Source organism: Leuciscus leuciscus (genome assembly GCF_965113295.1).
Source record: "Leuciscus leuciscus genome assembly, chromosome: 12".
NCBI lineage: Eukaryota > Metazoa > Chordata > Actinopteri > Cypriniformes > Leuciscidae > Leuciscus > Leuciscus leuciscus.
In genome coordinates this window covers 21316238-21340172 of record NC_138736.1, presented here as the reverse complement: position 1 = coordinate 21340172, position 23935 = coordinate 21316238, and the positions used below count along the sequence as shown (strand labels likewise).

The 23935-nt window shown below is 43.3% G+C and overlaps 2 protein-coding genes across 9 annotated transcripts in view; one reads left to right on the top strand and one right to left on the bottom strand.

The window, feature by feature from the left end:
- thrb (thyroid hormone receptor beta) overlaps window positions 1-23935 on the top strand; it is a 284472-nt gene that overhangs the window by 108530 nt on the left and 152007 nt on the right. The gene's annotated exons all lie outside the window — the stretch shown is intronic.
- On the bottom strand, window positions 12367-20568 carry LOC309511496 (E3 SUMO-protein ligase ZBED1-like). The gene is made up of 2 exons (XM_082186738.1): window positions 15619-20568; window positions 12367-14150 (listed from the first exon to the last, which is right to left on the bottom strand). The coding sequence occupies exon 1, from the start codon at window positions 18395-18397 to the stop codon at window positions 16907-16909; it is 1491 nt and encodes a 496-aa protein (XP_082042864.1). The 5' UTR covers window positions 18398-20568; the 3' UTR covers window positions 12367-14150; window positions 15619-16906.

Below are 23935 nucleotides of genomic sequence, written 5' to 3'. Positions count from 1 at the left end.
TGGTCGTCAAGCTAGCTCTCCTAACTATCTGTCAGGCCTCCTCTCCTTTGAGAGTCATCCTATTGAGGCCTCCATATAGACAGTTTGGCGGTGTTGATCTGTTGATAGCATGTGTCAGGCCTCCTCTACTTTGAGAGTCATCCTGCTGAGGCCTCCATGCAAACAGCACTGCAGTTGGAGCCTGAATGAGGCCCCTCCATGTCTGGGGAGGTGCTTCAGGCCCTTCGCTCCCTGAGCTCTGGTTGTGGTCAAGTTAGCTCTCCTAAATATGTGTCAGGCCCCCTCTCCTTTGAGAGTCATCCTTCTGAGGCCTCCATATGTACAGCTCGGTAGAACATGGAAAGGGCTTTTCCTAATTTCTTGAGGAGTTTTTCGGACCCGCCGCTCCATGAGCTCTGGTGATAATCGAGCTAAGCTCTCCAACTATATGTGTTCTCCTCTCCTTCGAGAGTCATCCTTCTGAGGCCTCCATGCAAACAACATTGCAGTTGGAGTTTGAGAAGCCTCGCCCCCTGAGCTCTGATGGTCGTCGAGCTAGTCCTCCTAATATTTGTGCCAGGCCTCCTCTACTTTGAGAGTCATCCTGCTAAGGCCTCCAGATATACAGATGGCTGTTTTGGTCTGTACTTAGCATGTGTCAGGCCTCCTCTCCTTCGAGAGTCATTCTGCTGAGGCCTTCATGCAAACAGCATTGCAGGCAGAGCTTGAGAAGTGGCCCCTCCCTCTTTGAGGAGGTGCTCCAGGCCCCTCGCTCCCTGAGCTCTGGTTGTCATCGAGCTAGCTCTACTAAATATATATGTCAGGCCTCCTCTCCTTTGAGAGTCATCCTGCTGAGGCCTCCATATATATACATGTCCTAACTATATGTGTCAGGTCTCCTCTCCTTTGAGAGTCATCCTGCGGAGGCATCCATACATATAACTTGGTAGAGCGTGGAAGGGATCCTTCCTCATATCTTGAGTAGATATTAGACCCGTCGCTCCCTGAGCCCTGGTACTAGTCAAACAGGCCTCCTCTCCTTTCAGAGTCATCCTGCTGAGGCCTTCATATATACAGTTCGGCTGTCTTGATCTGTTTTCTTTTAGCATGTGTCAGGCCTCCTCTCCTTCGAGAGTCACCCTGTTGAGGCCTCAATGCAAACAGCATTACAGATGGAGCTTGAGGAGAGGCCTCTCCCTCTCTGAGGAGGTGCTTCAGGCCCTTTGGTCCCTTCGCTCTGATCGTGGTCAAGCTGGCTACCCTAAATATGTGTTAGGCCTCCTCTCATTCGAGAGTCATCCTAATGAGACCTCCACATATACAGCTCGGTAGAGCACGGACGGGGTTCCCCCTCATTTCTTGAGTAGTTGTTAGACCCCTCGCTCCCTGAGCTGTGGTGGTGTTTTGAGTTCTCTCTTAACTCCATATATCCAATTTGGTTGTTCCACTTTCTAGCATGTGTCAGGTCTCCTCTCCTTTGAGAATCATCCTGCTGAGGCCTCCATGCAAACAGCATTGCCCAATATATGCGTCAGGCCTCCTCTCCTCTGAGAGTCATCCTGCTGAGGCCTCCATATATACAGTCGGCCGTGTGGATCTGTTTATAGCACGTGTCAGGCCTCCTCTCCTTCGAGAGTCTTCCTGCTGAGGCTCCCATGCAGACTGACGTTGCAGGTAGAGTTTGAGAAGTGGCCCCTCCCTCTCTGAGGAGGTGCTCCAGGCCCTTTGCTCCCTGAGCTCCGATTGTCGTTGATACAGCTCTCCTAAATATGCGTCAGGCCTCCTCTCCTTGAGAGTCATCCTGCTGAGGCCTCCATATATACAGATCGGCAGAGCGCGGAAAGAGAGTACCCTAGCATGTGTCAGGCCTCTTCTCCTTTGAGAGTTGTCCTGCTGAGGCTTCTATGCAGACAGCTTTGCAGATAGTAGTACAGAAGAGGGGCACTCTCGATACGGAGAGCTGTTTTTAGCCTTCCTCTGTCTGAGCTCTGCACTATGAACTATTCACATTTTGAGAATAAGTTCTGGAGACCATGTGGGCGTAAGTGTACAGGCTTCCTCTGCTCTCTGAGTCATCCTACTGAGGCCTCCGCCTCCCATAGGTCTAAACAGGTTGGTGGCTTCAGCATTAAGCGTGATAGCCTCCCTGGCATGGGGGTTGACTTCAGTCCCTCCGAAAGTAGCAGGCCAGGGCCCATAGGCTCTGGACCGTACTCCCTTAAAGGAACCCCCCTCTAAAATCGGGTTGTGGTATCCATACCTTTGAGCTAGTGCTCAGGCAGTGGCCGTAGGGAGAAATGCTACTGTTAGCCTGACGTGTAAGCAGTAAGGGGCTTTAACTTTGAGTTAATGTGTTTGTGCTTGTACAGCCATATTTGCTAAAGCATCCCCTCAGCATGGCAGCGTGGGTATCTTGTTGCCCTTGCGCTTTGACGCAGTCTCGGGTTACAACTGTAACATATGTTCCCTGAGAACAGGGAACGAGACACTGCGTCTCGTCACCATGCCTCCGGTCTGCTTGTACAGTCCCTTCAGACGAAGAAGTGGATGACATGTTCTCTAGGCGCCCTTTTATACTTCCTGGTCGCGCTAGAGCATGACGTCATGGCTGATGCCGGCCAATACGATTGTCGTGTTTATACAGTGTTTTCAGTCATCAGCCACGCTGAGGCGTTCCCCTTAGCGCTTTGACGCAGTATCTCGTTCCCTGTTCTCAGGGAACATAGGTTACAGTCGTAACCCGAGACATTTTCTTATGACTTCAAAATGACTTCAAATTTATTCAAATTTTATGGCTTCAAATTTAGACTCGAATTGATAAGGTATTACCGACATTATCACCTGTCATTATTGCTTTGGGAGCTGATGTTTCAAATATGGTAAGGGGCGTGACATTTCCGCCACACGCGTAAGGTATTCGGGCTAATCGCAAAGCACTGGATCGCGGGCCAATCAGAGCAAACAGCGCTTTTCAGAACGATGAGCTTTGTAAAAATCTACGCATTTCAGAAAGGCGGGGCATAGAGGAGCAACAATAATGTATGGTATGTGTAAATTATTATATATTTTTTTTTTTTACCTAAAACCACATAAAGACATTGCATTAAACTAAATACACAGAATAATGTTCTTTTTAGTACTATCATATGACCCCTTTAAGTATGATGGTAAGCTGATGATATTATAAATGTGTAGTTGCCAATGTTATAGAGTAGTCTATTTGTCTGTAAGCATATGTGTGCAGTGTTAGTCCTAAGTCACAAGAGCTTCCATGACAAAATATATATAAATATATAAATATAAATATAAATATAAATATAAATATATATATATATATATATATATATATATCAGGCGTGCTGGAAGCTGTTTCATGCGAGGAGGGCTGAGGGCTGGGTTGGAAAATATTTGACGTCATTATGTTGTGGCTGACGACAAGACATGGAATTTCTCTGTACTGTATACGTGTTGTAGCCATTAAAGAAAACTTTTTTTGTTAACTAATGTTATGTTTTAATTTAATAAATGTTGATTATGAAAGTGAGCATGCAGCATGAGAAAGATAATAATACATCATGAGATGCGCAATATGTCTGGAGACATGGAGTGGGTAAGACATGATTTTGAACACTTAATTTCGTTTCGTATAAATTGTATCTTAATTTTGATCAATGTTTTATCAACCATTTGCCTGTATTTAATAAATAAGAAGCAAATATATAGCAGACAATGTAATAAGGCATCGGCACGATCACTTGCATTGCACGTGAACTGGAGGGCGCCGAAACTCAGCTTGTGCCTCACAGATTTGAGAAATATAGGCTATCTATTATAGGAAGCTTGAAATGTCTACTTTTAAGCAAAACTATTCAAAATGAAAAGAAATAGGCTACTCTCTGATTATGTATTCCATATGAAATGTGCATTTCTCTCTGGTGTTCATGGCGAGTCCGCATCGTCAACTTCATCTTTGCAGCGACACAGAAAACACCAGGGCCCGTATTCATAAAGAATCTTAATGCAAAGAGTAGCTCCTAGTGACAAAATTCTAAGAAAATTCTTAGAAATGTGGGCGTTTACTCTTAAAATTAAAGAAAAAATCCTAGTAAAGAAAAAAGTAATTCAGAAAGCATCTTAACCCTTAAAAGAGGTCTTAAGGTCAAAATTGTTAGGAGCACGGACGAGGACTTTTAAGAGGCTTAAGAGTTTCTTTAGCAGAGGAGAAAATGGCAGAAAGACGAAGAGGGAGAAGAAATGTGTTGCAGACAATGAATAACAGTGAGTTAATAAGACGCTATAGATTAGATCGTGGAGGGATCATGTTTGTGACTGATCTTATTAGAGACACGCTAACATCTCCGATACAGCGCATATGCCATAGCGCCAGAAATGAAAGTAATCACTACATTACGATATTTGGCAACTGGGAAAATTCCATGTTTGATACATTAAAACCAACATTCAAACCACCACTTAAATAGACATGCCAGCAATCAGTGTAATTGGAAAGAGTGGAACAATTTTTATCATTCTAAGCCAATCAAATACCTTATAGGAAATTAACAGCATGGTAAATAAAATAAAAATATTTATACACATATATAATGTGTGTGTGTGTATGAGAACGGTCAAATAGGAAAAATGACGCATGTAATTTCAAAGTGAAGGCTTAGAATAGACCCTATACTTAAAATCACTTTTTTTTCTTCTTTTTTTTTTGGACAACCAACCAATCACAGTCTTCAAAAGATTGTGTCATACATAGCAACGGGGTCAACCCCGCCTCCTTACTAAGATGAAAGTTTTTGTCTTTTCCTTACTCAGAGTTGCTCTCAGATCGGTCCCGAATCGCTTTTAAGCTAAGACTCCTACGTAAAAGTTTTTAAGCTAAATTAAGAGTTTTCTTAGAGGATTCTTAGAATCTTTATGAATACGGGCCCAGTTTATTAATATACAATTAAATGTCTCCTTGCTATTTTTTTGCCGGTTCTTTGTGGCAAGCTTTATGCGTGCGGTCGTGCGCCTGAGTGCGGCTATATTATGTACACGCTCATTATCCTGTATATAGCCTATTTAAGTAATTTAATTAATATAAAGGGGCGATTTGTCCACTAATGGCTTAAATGAACAACTACTAGTCGACTAGACAAAAAACTTTAGTAGGAGGCCGCCCTTGTTCCACATATTTTCGAACCAGCAGGCCTTCTGGGTTGAGCGAGCGACCCTGAGCGGAATGAGCAAGCAGAGCGGAATATTCCGAAATGCGCTCGATCTACGCTCACATGCTCTGATCGGAACAAAGCATGACAAATTCAAACTTTATTTCATTTTCTCCGTATCTTGAACACTCACTACATTAGGCATAAGAGCGTTAGTTAACACTGTCAATTTATTTATTTATTTATTTCACGTTTTTAAGTACAATATTATGTTAGTCCACAGCCCGCCACCAGGGGGTGCTGATGCTATGACGAGGGGGGCTACAGCACCCGCAGCAACCCCCTTCCCGCGCTACTGATATATACAGTGGGGAGAACAAGTATTTGATACACTGCCGATTTTGCAGGTTTTCCTACTTACAAAGCATGTAGAGGTCTGTAATTTTTATCATAGGTACACTTCAACTGTGAGAGATGGAAACAAATCCAGAAAATCACATTGTATGATTTTTTAAATAATGAATTTGCATTTTATTGTACATAAGTATTTGATCACCTACCAACCAGTAATAATTCCGGCTCTCACATACCTGTCAGTTTTTCTTTAAGAAGCCCCCCTGTTCTCCACTCATTACCTGTATTAACTGCACCTGTTTGAACTTGTTACCTGTATAAAAGACACCTGTCCACACACTCAATCAAACAGACTCCAACCTCTCCACAATGGCCAAGACCAGAGAGCTGTGTAAGGACATCAGGGATAAAATTGTAGACCTGCACAAGGCTGGGATGGGCTACAGGACAATAGGCAAGCAGCTTGGTGAGAAGGCAACAACTGTTGGTGCAATTATTATAAAATGGAAGAAGTTCAAGATGACGGTCAATCTCCCTCGGTCTGGGGCACCATGCAAGATCTCACCTCGTGGGGCATCAATGATCATGAGGAAGGTGAGGGATGAGTCCAGAACTACACGGCAGGACCTGGTCAATGACCTGAAGAGAGCTGGGACACCAGTCTCAAAGAAAACCATTAGTAACATACTACGCCGTCATGGATTAAAATCCTGCAGCGCACGCAAGGTCCCCCTGCTCAAGCCAGCGCATGTCCAGGCCCATCTGAAGTTTGCCAATGACCGTCTGGATAATCCAGAGGAGGAATGGGAGAAGGTCATGTGGTCTGATGAGGCAAAAATAGAGCTTTTTGTCTTAACTCCACTCGCCGTGTTTGGAGGAAGAAGAAGGATGAGTACAACCCCAAGAACACCATCCCAACCGTGAAGCATGGAGGTGGAAACATCATTATTTGGGGATGCTTTTCTGCAAAGGGGACAGGACAGGATCTTGGCCAACAACCTCCTTCCCTCAGTAAGAGCATTGAAGATGGGTCGTGGCTGGGTCTTCCGGCATGACAACGACCCGAAACACAAGGCCAGGGCAACTAAGGAGTGGCTCCATAAGAAGCATCTCAAGGTCCTGGAGTGGCCTAGCCAGTCTCCAGAACTGAACCCAATAGAAAATATTTGGAGGGAGCTGAAAGTCCGTATTGCCCAGCGACAGCCCCGAAACCTAAAGGATCTGGAGAAGGTCTGTATGGAGGAGTGGGCCAAAATCCCTGCTGCAGTGTGTGCAAACCTGGTCAAGAACTACAGGAAACGTTTCTGTACCAAATATTAAGTTCTGCTTTTCTGATGTATCAAATACTTATGTCATGCAATAAAATGCAAATTAATTACTTAAAAATCATACAATGTGATTTTCTGGATTTTTATTTTAGATTCCGTCACTCACAGTGGAAGAGTCCCTATGATAAAAATTACAGACTTCTACATGCTTTGTAAGTGGGAAAACCTGCAAAATCAGCAGTGTATTGTTGTTCTCTTACGAGAGGTTCTCTCGTACTTGCGTAAGTATCTTACGCTAGGGGAAAACCTCTTTTCCTCGAGATATTGAAGCCAAAAATGATCCTTAATTTTGCAATAATGTAAAACGCATTGCAGCAGCATGCAGACATGGGCGAGACAGCTCGCGCGCCCATTGGCTGCTCTGCGGCAACTGCACCAGCCTATCGATAGAGGCCCCTCATGACGTCAGAACCAATGAGGGTGCTTCGCGCCCATTACGTCATGTCCCGCCGAAAGCGGGTCGGGCTAGGGCTATAAATACGGCCCAGAGAGGCTGGTTTGGTCAGTTTTTTATCTCTTCAGCGAGCCTACGCATCGCTGGATCCTGAGAGGAAGCCACGCCGTCTGATTCAAGCACTCAGCGGGATTTGTTCTGCATCTGAAGCTGCCGGTCGACAACTCGCCGCCTTCAGTCGCCGTTCCTGCTCACGCTTTCCGGCGTACATATCCTTTTCTCTGCTACTGTGTTTTGTGTATGTGTGTGTTCGCCGCCGCGACACACACTCTCATTGCACTAAAAGAGCCGGCCGTCTTTTTCAAGACGCCCCTTTCCTGAGGACGAGCAGCTCTCGCGCTCGCTGATGGCGACTGCCCTCACTGCGAGCTAGTTACTGCCTATGGTGACTCTGCGGACTCACCTGGCATCCTTCTCCGAGACTGCGCCTCCGCCCCCCGCCCGCAAAGCTCGCCGGTGCGCCCGCTTGCCTTGCCTGCTTGGAGGATGATACCTGCTCTCCCTCTGTTCGAGCCGCGCAAACTGCGCCGTTCACAGGGGAGGCTGGAAGCGGACGGTCGGGGTTAGTTTTTCTTTACGTACAAGAAAGCTACCCTGCCCCTGCGCCCCATTCACGCGTCACTCACCGGCGAAAGGAGAAAATAGTGTTTATAGTCCCGCCGAAGCTGGACGGACCTGAATTTTCTCACACATATTTCTCAGTTCCCTGATCAGGCGACTGGAAATATAAATATTGCAGCGCCTGCAAGCAAACGCCGAAGAAAACATGTTGACGCTGTTATATGCTAGTGCATCTGAAAGCCTTTGTGTCCCCCCCTGTGGCTCAGTGGCGGAATCTTTGGTTTTTCACACGAGAGACCGGTGTTCGAATCCCGGTCTAACGGCAGATTAATTATGCCTCCAATGCTTCGCTCTGTCAGTTCCCTGAAAGGCGACTGCAGATGTGCATTTTGCAGCCAACGAGCGCGTTGTACAACCCGCTCGCCTGCACCCAAGCACCGTTTCTATGGTTTCCGTGCGTCACTGGCGAAAGGAGAAAAGAGTGTTCCTAGTGCAGCTGGATCTACCTCCATTCTCACACATTTCTCTGGAAATGTCAATATTGCAGTGGACGAGCCTATTGTAATACACGCACGCCTACAAACAAACGCCAGCATGTTGACACTCTGTTTCTATGGCAACTTCTCGCTCGTTCAGTTCCAGTAAATGCGACTGTTCCAGTGTATTCTGCAGTAAACAAGTCGGCGACACAGGCCGCTTAACTGCACACAAATGTTCTTATGTTCCATGAGAAATGTTCCATGTTCTTATGCAGAAAAAGGATTGCATCAACGGTAGATGGCTTCAAGGCTGTCCTCCTCTGCTCGATGGTCCTGCCAGCAGCGCTGAAGTTGCGCTCACTGCTACTGCTGCTGGCTGGAATGGCAAGAATGCCGCGGGCAAGGACACTAAGCTTCGGGTAGTTGAGTTGCTGATCTCTCCACCAGCCCAAAACATCTCTGTCGTCCTGCATGGCATGATTTTGAGTCGAGTACTTCTCGACTTCATCCGTGGCATCTGCTGCCACAGGTACGTTTTCCCACTCCTCAAAATCAACTGAAGCTTTCTTGGGCGCAGGGCCTTCAGTGGTGGCCTCCTCTGTGCGGAGGTCGCTGAGCTGTCTCCGAACCTCCAGGTGAAGGTTCTCTCTCTCTGAAGAGGACAACATTCGGAGCTGGCTATATTTAGGCCAAAGGAAAGTTGCAATTTTGTGGAGTTCTTGGATCTCCACTTTACGCAAAATCCAAATGAGATGCCGCTCGCGGATGATGGCTTGATAGGGGCTGTCAGTCGTCTTTCTGTTGCAGTGACGCTTCAGTCGCTCAAACCACAGAAACACCACGTTTATGGTTGGGTACTGGTCCCCTTCAAGTTCACGCTGGGCATCATAAAATGGTTGCAAGAACTCAACAAGAAAGTCAAGGACATCTGGAGATATGGCATCGATCCGCCAGCCCTCTGCACGGTCACGTAGTTTTTCGCATAGTTCTTGATAAACCGAGCGGACAGAATTTAAGGTCAGATATACCGTGCTAAATCTCGTGTCTGCCATTTGGATGATGGTTTTTGACAGCAAAGCTGCAATGCCTGTCTTTTTGACATATTTGACCAGTGTCTTGGTAGCTTGTAGAGTCTCGGCAACAGTCGGAGCATCTTGGGCCAGTTGCGTGGGGTCCAGGGCGTGTCGCATCACCGTATTATAAAGGTGATCTTGGCAGTCAAGTCTTCGATATGGTCTGAGGGCACTGATTATGTTTGAGCCTTGGTCTGTCACCCACACCACTTTATTCAGCAGACTCATATCCAGGCCATACTCAGTTAGAAGTCTGATGATTTCTCTCCTAATATTCTCCCCTGTCTTAGCCTCTTCCAGTGGGAATGCGACGGTTGTCAATACTGTGCTTATCATTTTAAATGTTCCTGTCACGAAATGGCAAGTGATGGTCAAGTAACTTAATTTGTGGTAGTCCTCCGTCCAGATATCCGTTGTCATTCCGATCGAATTCACCTTAGTCAGAATGTCATTTAGCTGCTCAACCAGCTTTGTGCGTTTCTCTGTTGCCAACTCACGACACCGTTTTGACACAGTGGTGGGGTCAGGCAGTACGTCCTGCGCTGCCACCGAACCATATGTAGCACCGACGTTAATAAGCTGCTGGGCCAACTCAATGAAACCCCCTCCTTCAATGGAACAAAATGGCCTTATGTCTTTACAGCAGAACTCAACGCATTTTTCAGTCACTTTTTGTTTGGCCTGCTGAGGGATTTTTCTTGAGGTACTACTAGCAAAGGCAGTGATGCTCGGCTGCAGTAGCCCAGGTGACTTACAAACTTTATCCACATGACGCTGCAGGGCGGAATTCCCGGTCCTCTTGCTGTCATATTTCATGAGAACTCCGCAAGCCCTACATTTAACATAACCAACAGGTTCATCACTATCATTGACAACTATGGAGAAATACCTCCACACAGTAGACTTTCCTTCATTTTCGGTGGTTTTAAAATCTCCTGATGCCAATTTCTTTTTAACGTCTTCCATCGTTGCGCTCGTTGCCACATGTAGCTTAATATGCATTGTGCACGTGTTTCGTTGTCACAGCTACATAAACAAATTTCTGCGCACAGGAAGACGGATGTTAGGGTAATATTTTTACATTTATTTTAATCACAAAAACGAACCTTTGCATCAGAAGCTATTGGCCTGCTATACCTACATAATAAAATTATCGGGCTCGGGTCGGGTATCCATGCTCTAATATATATATATATATATATATATATATATATATATATATATATATATATATATATATACGTACACACACACACATATATATATTTGCATTTATGCATTTGGCAGACGCTTTTATCCAAAGCGACTTACATTGCATTATCCTATACATTTATACATAGGTATGTGCAATCCCCTGGGATCAAACCCACAACCTTGCGTTGTTAACGCAATGCTCTTACCACTGAGCTACAGGAAAGCCTATATATATATATATATACACATATATATTAGGGGTGTCCCCGACTATGGATTTTCATAGTCGAATCAGAATCGTCAAGTCTTGCCTATAGTCGACTAATAGTCGAATCATGTATATGGGGGCGGGGCTTTAACAATTCAAAGCCGCGATGTACAGAAAATCACACAAAGATATAGAAGAAAATGTATAAAAACGTATTGGATCAATACAACTAAGAAATAACATAACTCCAGAAAGGCCACACTGCAGACAGGATTTACATTTCACATGCAAATCAAATTAAATCGGCTAAATTACCTGTGCGAGCAGGCTCTAAGTAGCCTACAGCACAACATCGATGCACCGAAAAAATAAACAATTAATTTACTGAATTAAATTAGAACAGAATATACCTTTTTTATAAATAAAAATACAAAATGAAATAAATCAGAATCAAGTCACAAGATGAGGAGCAAATGTGTGCAAAATGCCTAAAGTGCAGGGAAACATATATTCAAAACACAAGCCACAAATAGTTAGATTAGATAACCCTGACAGATCAATAAATAAAATTAAAATAAAGAAATTATTAAAATAACGATAATAGCCAGAATTTTCTACTTTGTCTTTTTAACTGCAGAAACAACAATAAATGCTAAACTGGAGTGGCAGTCTTTTTAGCTTAAAATGTTCTCAGCATCCAAAAATCAAATTAGAACCGGCTGAAACGTTTTGAAACCACTTGTACCCTACCTGATCGAGAGAACAAATCCAGTCTTTCACTCTGTCTGTGTCCGTTGGAGTCTTTTCAAATTGTGCGCGCGGATAAAATACATTCTTAAATACGTAACGTGAAAAACGTTTAACGACTTAATCTCCTAAAATAGTTAAATTAAAATATGAAAACGCTTTACTATAGGAAGAACGCATTGCGTTCATATTCTGGGTTCATCTGCTTATCTGCACATAGTATGGTTTCTTAATAAAGTGTGTACTGTGTACATACATTAAGCCACGTTAAAGTGCCTTTTAAGTGTTTTAAAAGCTTTTTTTCACGTTAAGCATTTTAGAATGTTCTGTGGAAAACCAACTTGTTAACGTTGGCCGGCAGAAGTGCAATCATGGTTTTCCTGATGCTAAATCCAGCCTGGGAGAATATCCTTTCTGATGGTGTACATCCACACTTTAGATTTTCTTATCCCAGACATTGTTAAAGATTTAAATCCTTGCCGCCAAGACGCTCCTCTGTCAGTCACGGATTGAAAGTGAAACTTAAATCTGTCACGGGGTGTTTGGATTTATTCATGCACGTTAAAAAATGTTTATTTAAAGCTTCTTTCTTTGCACATTTTTATACACATCATTATCATAATAGGCTGAATGTTAACGTATTGACAGAAAACCGGTAGTTCTATTTGAAATCAGACATTGAGCGCCCTCATATAGCCAAAGTAGCATGATCCTCGTTTCATAACACCTCTGCGAAGATTCGACCGTGAGATCGGTAGTCGAATCAGGCTCCTCCTATCGAAGCATCGAATCTTCGACTATTCGGGGTCACCCCTAATATATATATATATATATATATATGACCACTGATAGGTGAAGTGAATAACACTGGCTATGTTAACATGAAACCAGTCCTTGTTTAGGATTCTCATCCACAGACGGTTTTGGGCATGGGGAGGGGCATTTTTAAATATGTGATAAATATATGCAGCACGGCACAATGGTTCATGTGCTCATTTACTCCAAATTATGACCAGAAATTGAAAAATATTAGGTCTGCTGTTTAAAACAAATTAAGAACCAATGTAGGAGAGTGGTTATTATGCGCAAACAGCTGAAAACTTTCTATATTCGTGCAGTATGCGCATGTCAAAAATATATATTCCGATTTTAATCTTGTGACATAAAAACGTGCACATCAACCCGATCACATTTTTAGCCTTCATGTAAACACTACGTTCGGATTCATCAATCTGAATGAATTCAGAACAAAAGTTGTGCATGTAAGCATAGCCCCTGATTATCTCACCTGTCACCTGTCAGTGGGTGGGATATATTAGGCAGCAAGTGAACATTTTGTCCTCAAAGTTGATGTGTTAGAAGCAGGAAAAATGGGACAATGGACAAATTGTGACCAGTCAGGGTGCCCATGCTGACCCCTGTCCACCGCCGAAAGCGCCAACAGTGAGCATGTGAGCATCAGAACTGGACCATGGATCAATGGAACAAGGTGGCCTGGTCTGATGAATCACGTTTTCTTTTACATCACGTGGATGGCTGGGTGCGGTGCTTCACTTACCTGGGGAACACATGGTACTAGGATGCACTATGGGAAGAAGGCAAGCCGGCGAAGGCAGTGTGATACGCCTGCCCATACCATAACCCCACCGCCACCATGGGCCACTCGATCCACAACGTTGACATCAGCAAACCACTCACCCACACAATGCCATACACGCTGTCTGCCATCTGCCCTGTACAGTGAAAACCGGGATTCATCCGTGAAAAGAACACCTCTCCAAAGTGCCAGATGCCATAGAATGTGAGCATTTGCCCTCTCAAGTTGGTCACGACGATGAACTGCAGTCAGGTCGAGACCCCGATGAGGACGACGAGCATGCAGATGAGCTTCCCTGAGACGGTTTCTGACAGTTTGTGACAAATTTTTTGGTTATGCAAACCGATTGTTGCAGCAGCTGTCCGGGTGGCTGGTCTCAGACGATCTTGGAGGGGAAGATGCTGGACATGGAGGTCCTGGGCTGGTGTGGTTACACCTGGTTTGCGGTTGTGAGGCCGGTTGGATGTACTGCCAAATTCTCTAAAACGCCTTTGGAGACGGCTTATGGTAGAGAAATGAACATTCAATTCACAGGCAACAGCTCTGGTGGACATTCCTGCAGTCAGCATGCCAATTGCAAGCTTCCTCAAAACTTGCGACATCTGTGGCATTGTGCTGTGTGATAAAACTGTACATTTTAGAGTGGCCTTTTATTGTGGCCAGCCTAAGGCACACCTGTGCAATGATCATGCTGTCTAATCAGTAGGGTTGTGTATTGGCAAGAATCTGGCGATACGATACGTATCACGATACATGGGTCACGATTCAATATATTGCAATATATTTCGATACTGTGCATAAGGCAATATATTGGGATTTTTTTAAAGTAGGACTATAATTTTTAGAAAAAGTAATATTTAAAAAAGACATGATGTGCATAAAAGTCAAAGAAGTTTACTTTAGGTAAACAATTCAGTACACAGAAAATCAAACAGTTTGGGATTGTGGTTCACAGGTTCTTAGTGAGCAAATTTTTATATGCTCAAGTAGGCCATAATAAAATAAAATACATAGCCCCTGTCACAATCAGTGTTGGGGAAGTTACTTTTAAAAAGTAGTGTTTGCTCGTTACTCGTTACTTTTTAAAAAAGTAATCCGTTACTTTACTTAGTTACCCCGTTTGGAAAGTAACTTTTTACGTTACTCGTTACTTTTACGTTACTTTTATGTTGCTTGACTTTGGGCAGAACCCAATATCTGTTCCTAAATATGTAGACATAAAGTTATACAATGGAGCATATAACATAGGCTAACAGGTAATTATTTTGTGCTCTTTATTATAAAAAATAGTATCAATTTCAAAAGAAAAAAAGTCCTTCTCATTGGCGCTGCTGTGTGCGGCAACTTTTATTCTCAGCCGGCTCTGCATCATGGGGTAGAGTGCGACACTCCGCGATGAGCCGTGTGCTCGCGCCACTTCTCTCCGCTCCGCTTCCCCTATCCACCGAACTTTAAATTTCGGCAACAGCCAATAAAGCTTCCCTGCTCTCTAACACCGGTGCGAATCGCGTCTTGATAACATAGGACAAAATGATATAGAAGACATAAGCTTAGTTTTCAGACATACGACTCACTCTATCAAGGGAGTAGGAGAAAAAAAAGAGATTTTGAGAGAAAACATTTTTTTTTTTTTTTTTTAAGTACACATATTCAAGCTTTCTATATATTTCTCAGGTCTGTGAGACAAGTAGCTTATGAGTTTCGGTTAATTTACAGTATGGAGAGGAGCTCCAGTTCACGCGCTGGTGCCGTCATGATTATTTTGCATGCCATATTTACTTATTAAAATCAGGCAATTAATTGGTTGGTAAAACATTGATTAAAATTAAGATACAATTAATACAAAACGAAATTCGTTTTAAAGAAAGTCTTTCTACAAAAACAAACTTAATAAAGTGGTCTAAATCATGTCTGCCCACTCCATTTATCTCCCGATATATTGCACAAAATTATGATCTTACTCACGCTTTTCACTTTTCATATAATCAACATAGATTAAATTATTTATTTATTTATTTTATTTAAACATAAATATGAAACTAAATAGTTTTCTTTAATTTACTTCTTATTTAATTCAGCCAACTGGTTGATAAAACATTGATTAAAATTAAGATACAACAAAACGAAATTCACTTTAAATACAGGTTTTCTACAAAAACAAACTTAATAAAGTGGTCAAAATCATGTCTCCACACTCCATTTGTCTCCCGATATATTGCGCAATTTTTTTATTTAATTTAATTTAAACATAAATATGAAACTAAATCGTTTTCTTCAGTTCTCAACAGTTCTCTTCTCTCAAGCGCGCAGCTGAGGCAGTGTCGCTGTCAAATATATCCATGGGAAAAGTAACGTTGCGCCGAATTGAAAAAGGAACTACGTTTCGTTACCAATTTTTTTGTAGTAACGCGTTACACTACTTTTTACCCAAAAAAGTAGTTACGTTACTGTAACGCGTTACTTTGTAACGCGTTACACACAACACTGGTCACAATACATAACACATACACATTATGTGCAATCTGAAAAAAGAAAAGACATCTGTCTGTGTCAATAAAAAAATAAGAAATGCTTGCACTATTCCTAGAAGACAGGGTACATCCAACACGTTTTGTGTTGCAAAAACACGAACACGATTCCTAAAGGAACCATTGAGGAACAAATGTAAATTGTCAATTAAAGAAAATACATAGCCCCTGACTGTGACATCTAGGCTAATGCATAACACATTAGGTGCAATCTGAGGTGCAATCTGTCATTAAAAAATGCTTGCACTATTGTGGGTACATCCAACACATAACACTTAGTGTTACAAAAACACAATTCCTAAAGGAAACATTTAGGAATGTAACACTAATTATTAAATCAATGAAAAGGGAAGCTTATTTAATCTTAAGGTTTTTGTGGAGGAAAACCAGCTGATCAACATGCTCAGGCTTTAAGACACTTCTCTGTGCATTAACAATATATCCCGCAGAGGAGAAAACTCTCTCCGAAGAGACACTTGTACCGGGAATGTAAAGTAAGCGCTTCGCTACTTTGGATAGGTGAGGGTACTCATGCTCATGGAACTTCCACCAACTGAGAGGATTCACTGGAAGTGGCAAAGGGGTTCTTCCCTAAAACGTTTAACCTCAGCTGTTGCAGTGTAATGTGCAGATTTTGGCGTTGCATTGTTTTTGGTAGAGGCAAAAGTAGGTCCAAGCAAGTCTGCCAAAGCACATGAGCTCCTTGGTCTCTAGCTGGGGGACTGGGTGGATACAGGGCCATCCTCGTAGTTTGGCTGATCAACCTCCTCTGACCGGCCAGTTTCCTCCATTGGACTTTCTACCTCTCCTTGCTGCTGAAAAACATTATATCAAACAAGTATTAGTTTTACAGTAAATTTATGTACACCAACACTAAATCTTATCTTCGCCCAAATTCATCCTATTTTTTTTTTTTGTGATTTTTTATTTAAACATTTTTAAATGTATAACTATGTACAACAAAGCCCAAGATCCTCCCACAATCATAACATATAGAGATGAAACTTAATAAATTAAAATGAAATAAATAAAGTGACAAGAAAAATTAAATAAAACTATGATCAAAACAATATATAGGAGGATACATAATTCATCCTATTTTTGTACATAGATTCAAGTCCAATTAAATGGAGATTATATTACTATTTATTTACACTTTAGGCCTAATGTGATAATATATTATTTCCTAATAATATTTAATAATATTTAAACATAATATTTCCTTTGTGTGTGTATTTGATGTATTTATTTGTTACTTACATTCTGTTGCTTGGTGAGGTCATCCACCACAGCATCAGTTATTTTGAAGTAGATATCATTGGCCTCTGCTTCAGAGAGAAAGGGTAGATCCTTAAACCTAGGATCAAGAGCTGATGCCATTCGCAGTATATCCTGTTCATCACCAGCATATCTCTTTCCCAGATCTTTTGCTATAGCAGCCTTGATACTCTTCACGGTTTGTGTGTCATCCAGGTGTTCTTCTGTGCCCATGAGAAGCTTTGCATAAAGTGGTGCAATGATGGAAACAGTTGGCATGCTCTCCTCTGACATCACTAAGGTAGCATCCTTCATGGGCTTGAGTGCCTTGAGTACTGCTTCAGCACATGTGATGTCAGCATCAGTCAGTGTGAATATATCCTTCTCACTCTTGCGGACCTCTGTTGAAAGGAGTGCTGCACAGATGGCTGGCTGCTGCTCTAAAAATCTGTCCACCATATCATACGAGCTGTTCCACCTTGTAACAACGTCTGTAATTAGTCTGTGCTTTGGTAGCTTGAGCAGGTCCTGATTTTGTTTAAGCTGTTGGCTAGCTACGGTGCTGCGTCTGAAAAATGCGGTGACGCGTCTGACCCTGCCGAGTAGTCGATCCACTGATGGCACTTTCAGCGCTTTCTGTGAGGCGAGGTTAAGACTGTGTGCAAAGCACCGTATGTGGCTCATGCCGGCAAGTTCAGCCGCCACATGCATATTTGCTGCATTATCTGTAACTAAGACGGGATCTTTTATGTCCAGACGCCACTCAGCAACGGCCTCTTTCAGTACGGCAGCGATGTTCTCTCCGGTGTGGCTGTCGTACATCGCTCTCGTCTGCAGTACACAGGATTCCAGCTTCCATTCGTCAGTTATGTGATGAACCGTAAGCGTCACATATGACTCAGTTGCCCTAGACGTCCAAGCGTCACATGTCAAGGCAACCTTCTCAGCTAAAGCTAGACATTCCAGCACATTTGTTTTAACCTCCTTGTAAAGATTGGGCACAGCGATATCAGTGATGTGTTGCCGGGACGGTATAGTGTAACAAGGCTCCATTGTTTGCACCATATAACGGAAACCTTCGTTTTCAACCACACTGAGCGGGCGCATGTCTTTGCAAATGAAATAAACTACCGACTGGGTTATTTTGGTTGCACGAGTTGAAGTCGTTGGTAATTTGTGCGTTTGAACTTGAGCAAGGGTGAGTTGTGACGAGTCGACTCGTTTAGCTTGCTGTTCGCTTAACTGAGTGTCTGAATGGTGTCTTGCTAAATGTGCCCTCAAATTCATGGTATTACCAGAGTACTTGATTTTTCTCAGACACAGTTTACAAACTGCATGGCTCCTGTCGATATCGGTAGTGCCCTCTTTACTCTGGAAACCAAAATGATTCCACACTTCAGCACGGAATGCTGCGGGAGCCGGTCTTACATGGGGTTCAGCCATAACTACGTTGTTAGCTTCTAGCAAAAAGTTAGACATTGTTAGGCGAGGACACTAGTGGTGCGTCTCAGCATAGCCATCTAGCGGTAAGGATTTAAACATAAACATAAACGTGAACCCCTGTCTTACCATGAATATTTTTGCACGTAAAAAATAAATAAAAAAATAAAAAAAAATATCGATATTGCGTTTTTGAAAATCGATACAGTATTGCAAAATAAAATATCGCGATACTCAAGTGTATAGATTTTTTTCTTACACCCCTACTAATCAGCATCTTGATATGCCACACCTGTGAGGTGGATGGATTATCTCGGCAAAGGAGAATTGCTCACTAACACAGATTTAGACAGATTTGTGAACAATATTTGAGAGAAATAGGCCTTTTGTGTACATAGAAAAAGTCTTAGATCTTTGAAAAATGAAAAAGCTCATGAAAAATGGGGGTAAAAACAAAAGTGTTGCATTAATAATTTTGTGTCATTTGGTAGTAATTGGTTGATAAAAACAATGAGGTTGTGCTATACTGCATATCCTGAATTTAGTCTCTATGCTGTGCGACTCTAACAGCAGCCTCTTGAATTTACAACATAAGACTGTCTGAATTATTTTTTTTTTTTAATCCATCTGTTACTTGCTCAAATCAACAATACTGATGTAAATGATCATTCTGTGCAGTCTGTTGTTGTAAAAATGGTGATGCTAAAAACCAAAGATTTCTAAAGAATGTGGAGCAGCTGCTGTTGAAAAATACTCTGTTTTTGTTTGCATGCGGGAAGAGAGGATACAATTATGGAAGGACAGGAGTTATGAAAGAGAAATGAGAATGGAAAGAGAGGCAGGCCGAAATGAACAGTGGACGAGACCAGTTGCATAACCGCTCTGACATCTACATGCAGCCGGCTGTTCTAGGGCAGCGAGAGTCTCTCGATGGGGAAAATTTTCCAAATCAGGGCCATTCAGGGTGAGAATGAGTCACATGACAGCCAGCCTAAAAAATGGCCTGCTTTCATTTGGACATAAATTACTGCCGTTATAAAATGGCATATTTAGACACTGAATAAAAACAAAATCTTCGTTATTTGTTAAAGGGATCCTTTTTTTTTTCACTATTTGTTTTATAATTTAATTGATTTTTTTTCTCTGAAGTCTGCATATAGTTTTTTTTTTTTTTTTTTGCACCAAAAGTATAAAGTAATTAAAATGTTATATAGCTATATAGCACCTTTTAATGTTATATTTAATATTTAATATGCATACACTGATCAAACATTATGACCAACTGCTTAATATTCTGTTGTTCCTCCGCATGCTGCCAAGAACATCGCAGACTCTGCAAGACCCTTGAAGGTGTTCTGTGGTAAAATTGTAAGGCAGATCAATAATGTTGTTGAATATTAAATGTCCCCAACTAAGCAAGCCAAAAGCCACGGCAACAGTGGCAAGGAACCAAAACTCCAACAGGTGACAGCATGGAGAAAAAACCTTGGGAGAACCCAGGCTCAGTCAGGGGCCAGTTCTCCTCTGGCCAACGAGCGAACAGTGTATTATTATGATCCAGGCAGCATTACAGGTCAGAAATCAGATTGGATCAGAACATTCAGAATTATTTATCCAGTTCCATCTGGAAGTCGGAGTCATCATGCCGGTATGGAGACTAGTTTGTTGAGGATCAGTGCCAATGGCTGTCGTGTCGATGAGGCCTTCACAGGGCTGATGAGGCTGGCACTTCAGGGATGCGTCATGGATGGGTCCAGGTGTAGGTCCACCATCTGATCTGGATACGGCCGGGAGCCGGCTGACTTCAGTAAACAGGGGAGGGACTGGTTGATACTTTAGGACTGCGTTGTCATCGGGTCCAGGCGCAGGTCCTTCATCAGATCTGGATTCGGCCTGGATCCGGTGGACTGCGGTAAACCTCGGATAAACAGAAAGACTAATATTAGCGTAGACGCCATCCTCCTTATGATGTAACAAGTACATCAGGATTAATGGGGAGTGTTCCCGGTTCCTGCTGACCTAAACTATGCAACATTGAATTATAGAAGTCTATAATGTGTTATGTGTATGCTGGGCCAAAGAGATGCGTTTTTAGTCTAGATTTGAACTGACAGAGTGTGTCTTGCTTCCCGGACAATGCTAGGAAGATTTTCCCAAAGTTTTGGTGCTAAATAGGAAAAGGATCTACCGCCAGCAGTCGATTTTGATATTCTAGGTACTGGCCGGAATTATCAACTGGCCGGAATTTTGAGATTGCAATAGACATGAAGGACTATAATGCGTTAAGAGCTCGCTCAAGTACTGGGGAGCTAAACCATTTAGTGCTTTGTAAGCGATCAGCAATATTTAAAAATTGATATGATGTTTAATAGGGAGCCAATGCAGTGTTGACAGAACCGGGCTAATATGGTAATATTACCTGGTTCTGGTAAGAACTCTAGCTGCTGCATTTTGAACTAGCTGTAGTTTGTTTATTAAGCGTGCAGGGCAACCACTCATAATAGCATTACAATAATCTAGCCTTGATGTCAAGAACGCATTAACTAATTGTTCTGCATTTTTCATTGAGAGCATATGACATCATTAAGATATATTTTTAAGATAAAAAAATGTGGTTTTACAGATGCTAGACACGTGATTTTCAAATGAAAGATTGGTGTCAAAGAGGACACCCAGGTTCCTTACCGATGACGAATACTTTGACAGAGCAGCCATCAAGTATTAGACAATATTCTAGGTTATTACATGAGGAAGTTTTTTGTCCAATAATTAGAATCTCAGTTTTTTTTTTCCAAAATTAAGTAGTAGGAAGTTGCTAGTCATCAATTTTTTTATATCAGCTATGCATTACGTTAATTTTGTGAATTGGTAAGTTTCATCAGGGTGTGAAGAAATATAGAGCTGCGTATCATCAGCATAACAGTGAAAACTAATGCCATGCTTCCTAATGATATCTCCCAAGGGTAGCATGTACAGAGTGAACAGCAATGGTCCTAGTACTGAGCCTTGTGGTACACCATACTGAACTTGTGATCGATAAGACATCTCTTCATTTACTGCTATAAACTGATAACGGTCAGATAAGTATGGTTTAAACCATTGCATAGTTATAATTTTCTCCCTGATATTATCAATCTTATAAGTGAAGAAGTTCATAAAGTCATTACTGCTGTGCTGCTTGGAAACTTCTGGGCTTGAAGCTTTATTTTTCATTAGTTTAGCCACTGTTTCAAATAAATACCTAGGGTTTTGTTTATTTTCTTCTAAAAGGGTTGAAAAATGAGCAGAACTAGCAGTTTTTAAGGCCTCTCTGTATGCAATCGAGCTCTCTTTCCATAAAATGTGAAATACCTCTGGTTGTGTTTTCTTCCAGTTGCGCTCCATTTTTCTGTCTGCACTCTTAAGGGCCTGAGTGTGCTTGTTTCAAAACCAGAAGTTCTCTTACGAGAGGTCTCTCGTACTGCGTAAGTATCTTACGCTAGGGGAAAATCCCTTTTCCGCGAGATATTGAAGCCAAAAAATTATCCTTAATTTGTATTATTGTAAAACGCGTTGCGGCAGCATACAGACATAGGCAAGACAGCTCGCGTGCCTATTGGCTGTCCTGCGGCAACCGCAGCAGCCTATCGAGCGAGGCCTAGCGTGACGTCAGACCCAATGAGGGTGCTTCGCGCCCACTGCATCACGTCCCGCCGAAACGGGCGTGGCTTAGGCCTATAAATCCGGGTCGCAGGCAGCTGATATTTGATTTTTCATCTCTTCAGCGAAGCTCTCGCATCGCTGGATCCGGAGAGAAGCCGCGCCATCTGAAGGAGCCTTTCAGCGGGACGAGTCGACACTCTGAAGCCGCTGGCCGCGCCGCCTTCAGTCGCCTTCCTGCTGCGCTATCCGGCGTTATATCCTTTCTCTGCTTCTGTGTTTTGTGTATGTGTGTGTGCTCGCTGCCGCGACACACACTCTCATTGCACTAAAAGAGCCGGGCGTCTTTTTCAAGACGCCCCTTTCCTGAGGACACGCAGCTCTCGCTCTCGCGCTCGCTGACGGCGACTGCCCTCACTGCGAGCTAGTTACTGCCTATGGTGACTCTGAGGACTCACTTCTCCGAGACTGCTCCTCCGCCCCCGCTTGCCTTGCCTGCTTGGGGGATGATACCTGCTCTCCCTCTGTTCGAGCCGCGCAAACCGCGCCGTTCACAGGGGATGTCAGGAGCAGACGGTCACGGGGCTAGCTTTCTCTCTCCCTCTGTTCGAGCCGCGCAAACTGCGCCGTTCACAAGGGAGGCTGGAAGCGGACGGTCGGGGTTAGTTTTTCTTTACGTACAAGAAAGCTACCCTGCCCCTGCGCCCCATTCACGCGTCACTCACCGGCGAAAGGAGAAAAGAGTGTTTATAGTCCCGCCGAGGCTGGACTGACCTGAATTTCTCACACATTTCTCAGTTCCCTGATCAGGCGACTGGAAATATAAATATTGCAGCAAACGAGCCTGTTATAATACACGCACGCCTGCGAGCAAACGCAGAAGAAAACATGTTGACGCTCTTATATGCTCGTGCATCTGAAAGCCTTTGTGTTCCCCCCTGTGGCTCAGTGGCGGAATCTTTGGTTTTTCGCACGAGCACTGGTTTTGCAGCCAACGAGCGCGTTGTACAACCCGCTCGCCTGAACCCAAACACAGTTTCTATGGTTCCCGTGCGTCACTGGCGAAAGGAGAAAAGAGTGTCTTATGTCCCGCTGCGGCCGGGCCGAATTCCATTTCTCACACATTTCTCATTCCCCTCTGAAGTTCAGGCGACTGGAAATGTCAATACTGCAGTGAGCGAGCCTGTTGTAATACACGCACGCCTGCAAACAAACGCCAGCATGTTGACGCTCTCTAATAATACTCGCACTAACTAAATGCCTATGTGTCTTCCCCTGTGGCCCAGTGGCAGATTCTCAGGCTTTCGTGCGAGAGACCCGTGTTCGACCCCGGGTCTACCGGCAGATAAAATGATGGCGTCAATGCTCGCTCTGTCAGTTCCCTGAAAAGGCGACTGCAGATGTGTATTTTGCAGCCAACGAGCGCGTTGTACAACCCGCTCGCCTGCACCCAAGCACCGTTTCTATGGTTTCCGTGCGTCACTGGCGAAAGGAGAAAAGAGAGTGTTCCTAGTCCAGCTGCGGCTGGACCGACCTCCATTCTCACACATTTCTCTGGAAATGTCAATATTGCAGTGGATGAGCCTGTTGTAATACACGCATGCTTGCAAACAAACGCCAGCATGTTGACGCTCTCTGTTTCTATGGCAACTTCACGCTCGTTCAGTTCCAGTAAATGCGACTGTTCCAGTGTATTCTGCAGTAAACAAGTTGGCGACACAGCCCGCTTGCCTGCACACAAACGCCGCTTTTACGGCTACCCAGATAAATCCCATAAGAGTGTATTTTCTGGTGTCCAGGCCACGGCCGATGGTGTTATGAGTGTAGACAAAATGCCCACTGCCCAGTGCTCATTCCTACACACAAACACAGCCCGTCACACAGGGCTCGCGCACATGAAATCGACCCAGATCGATTGTGCATTAAACGTGGTAAATG

Bases quoted from the DNA above. Each gene is read 5' to 3' on its own strand.
- LOC309511496 (XM_082186738.1), bottom strand. From the start codon at position 18,397: ATGTCTAACTTTTTGCTAGAAGCTAACAACGTAGTTATGGCTGAACCC.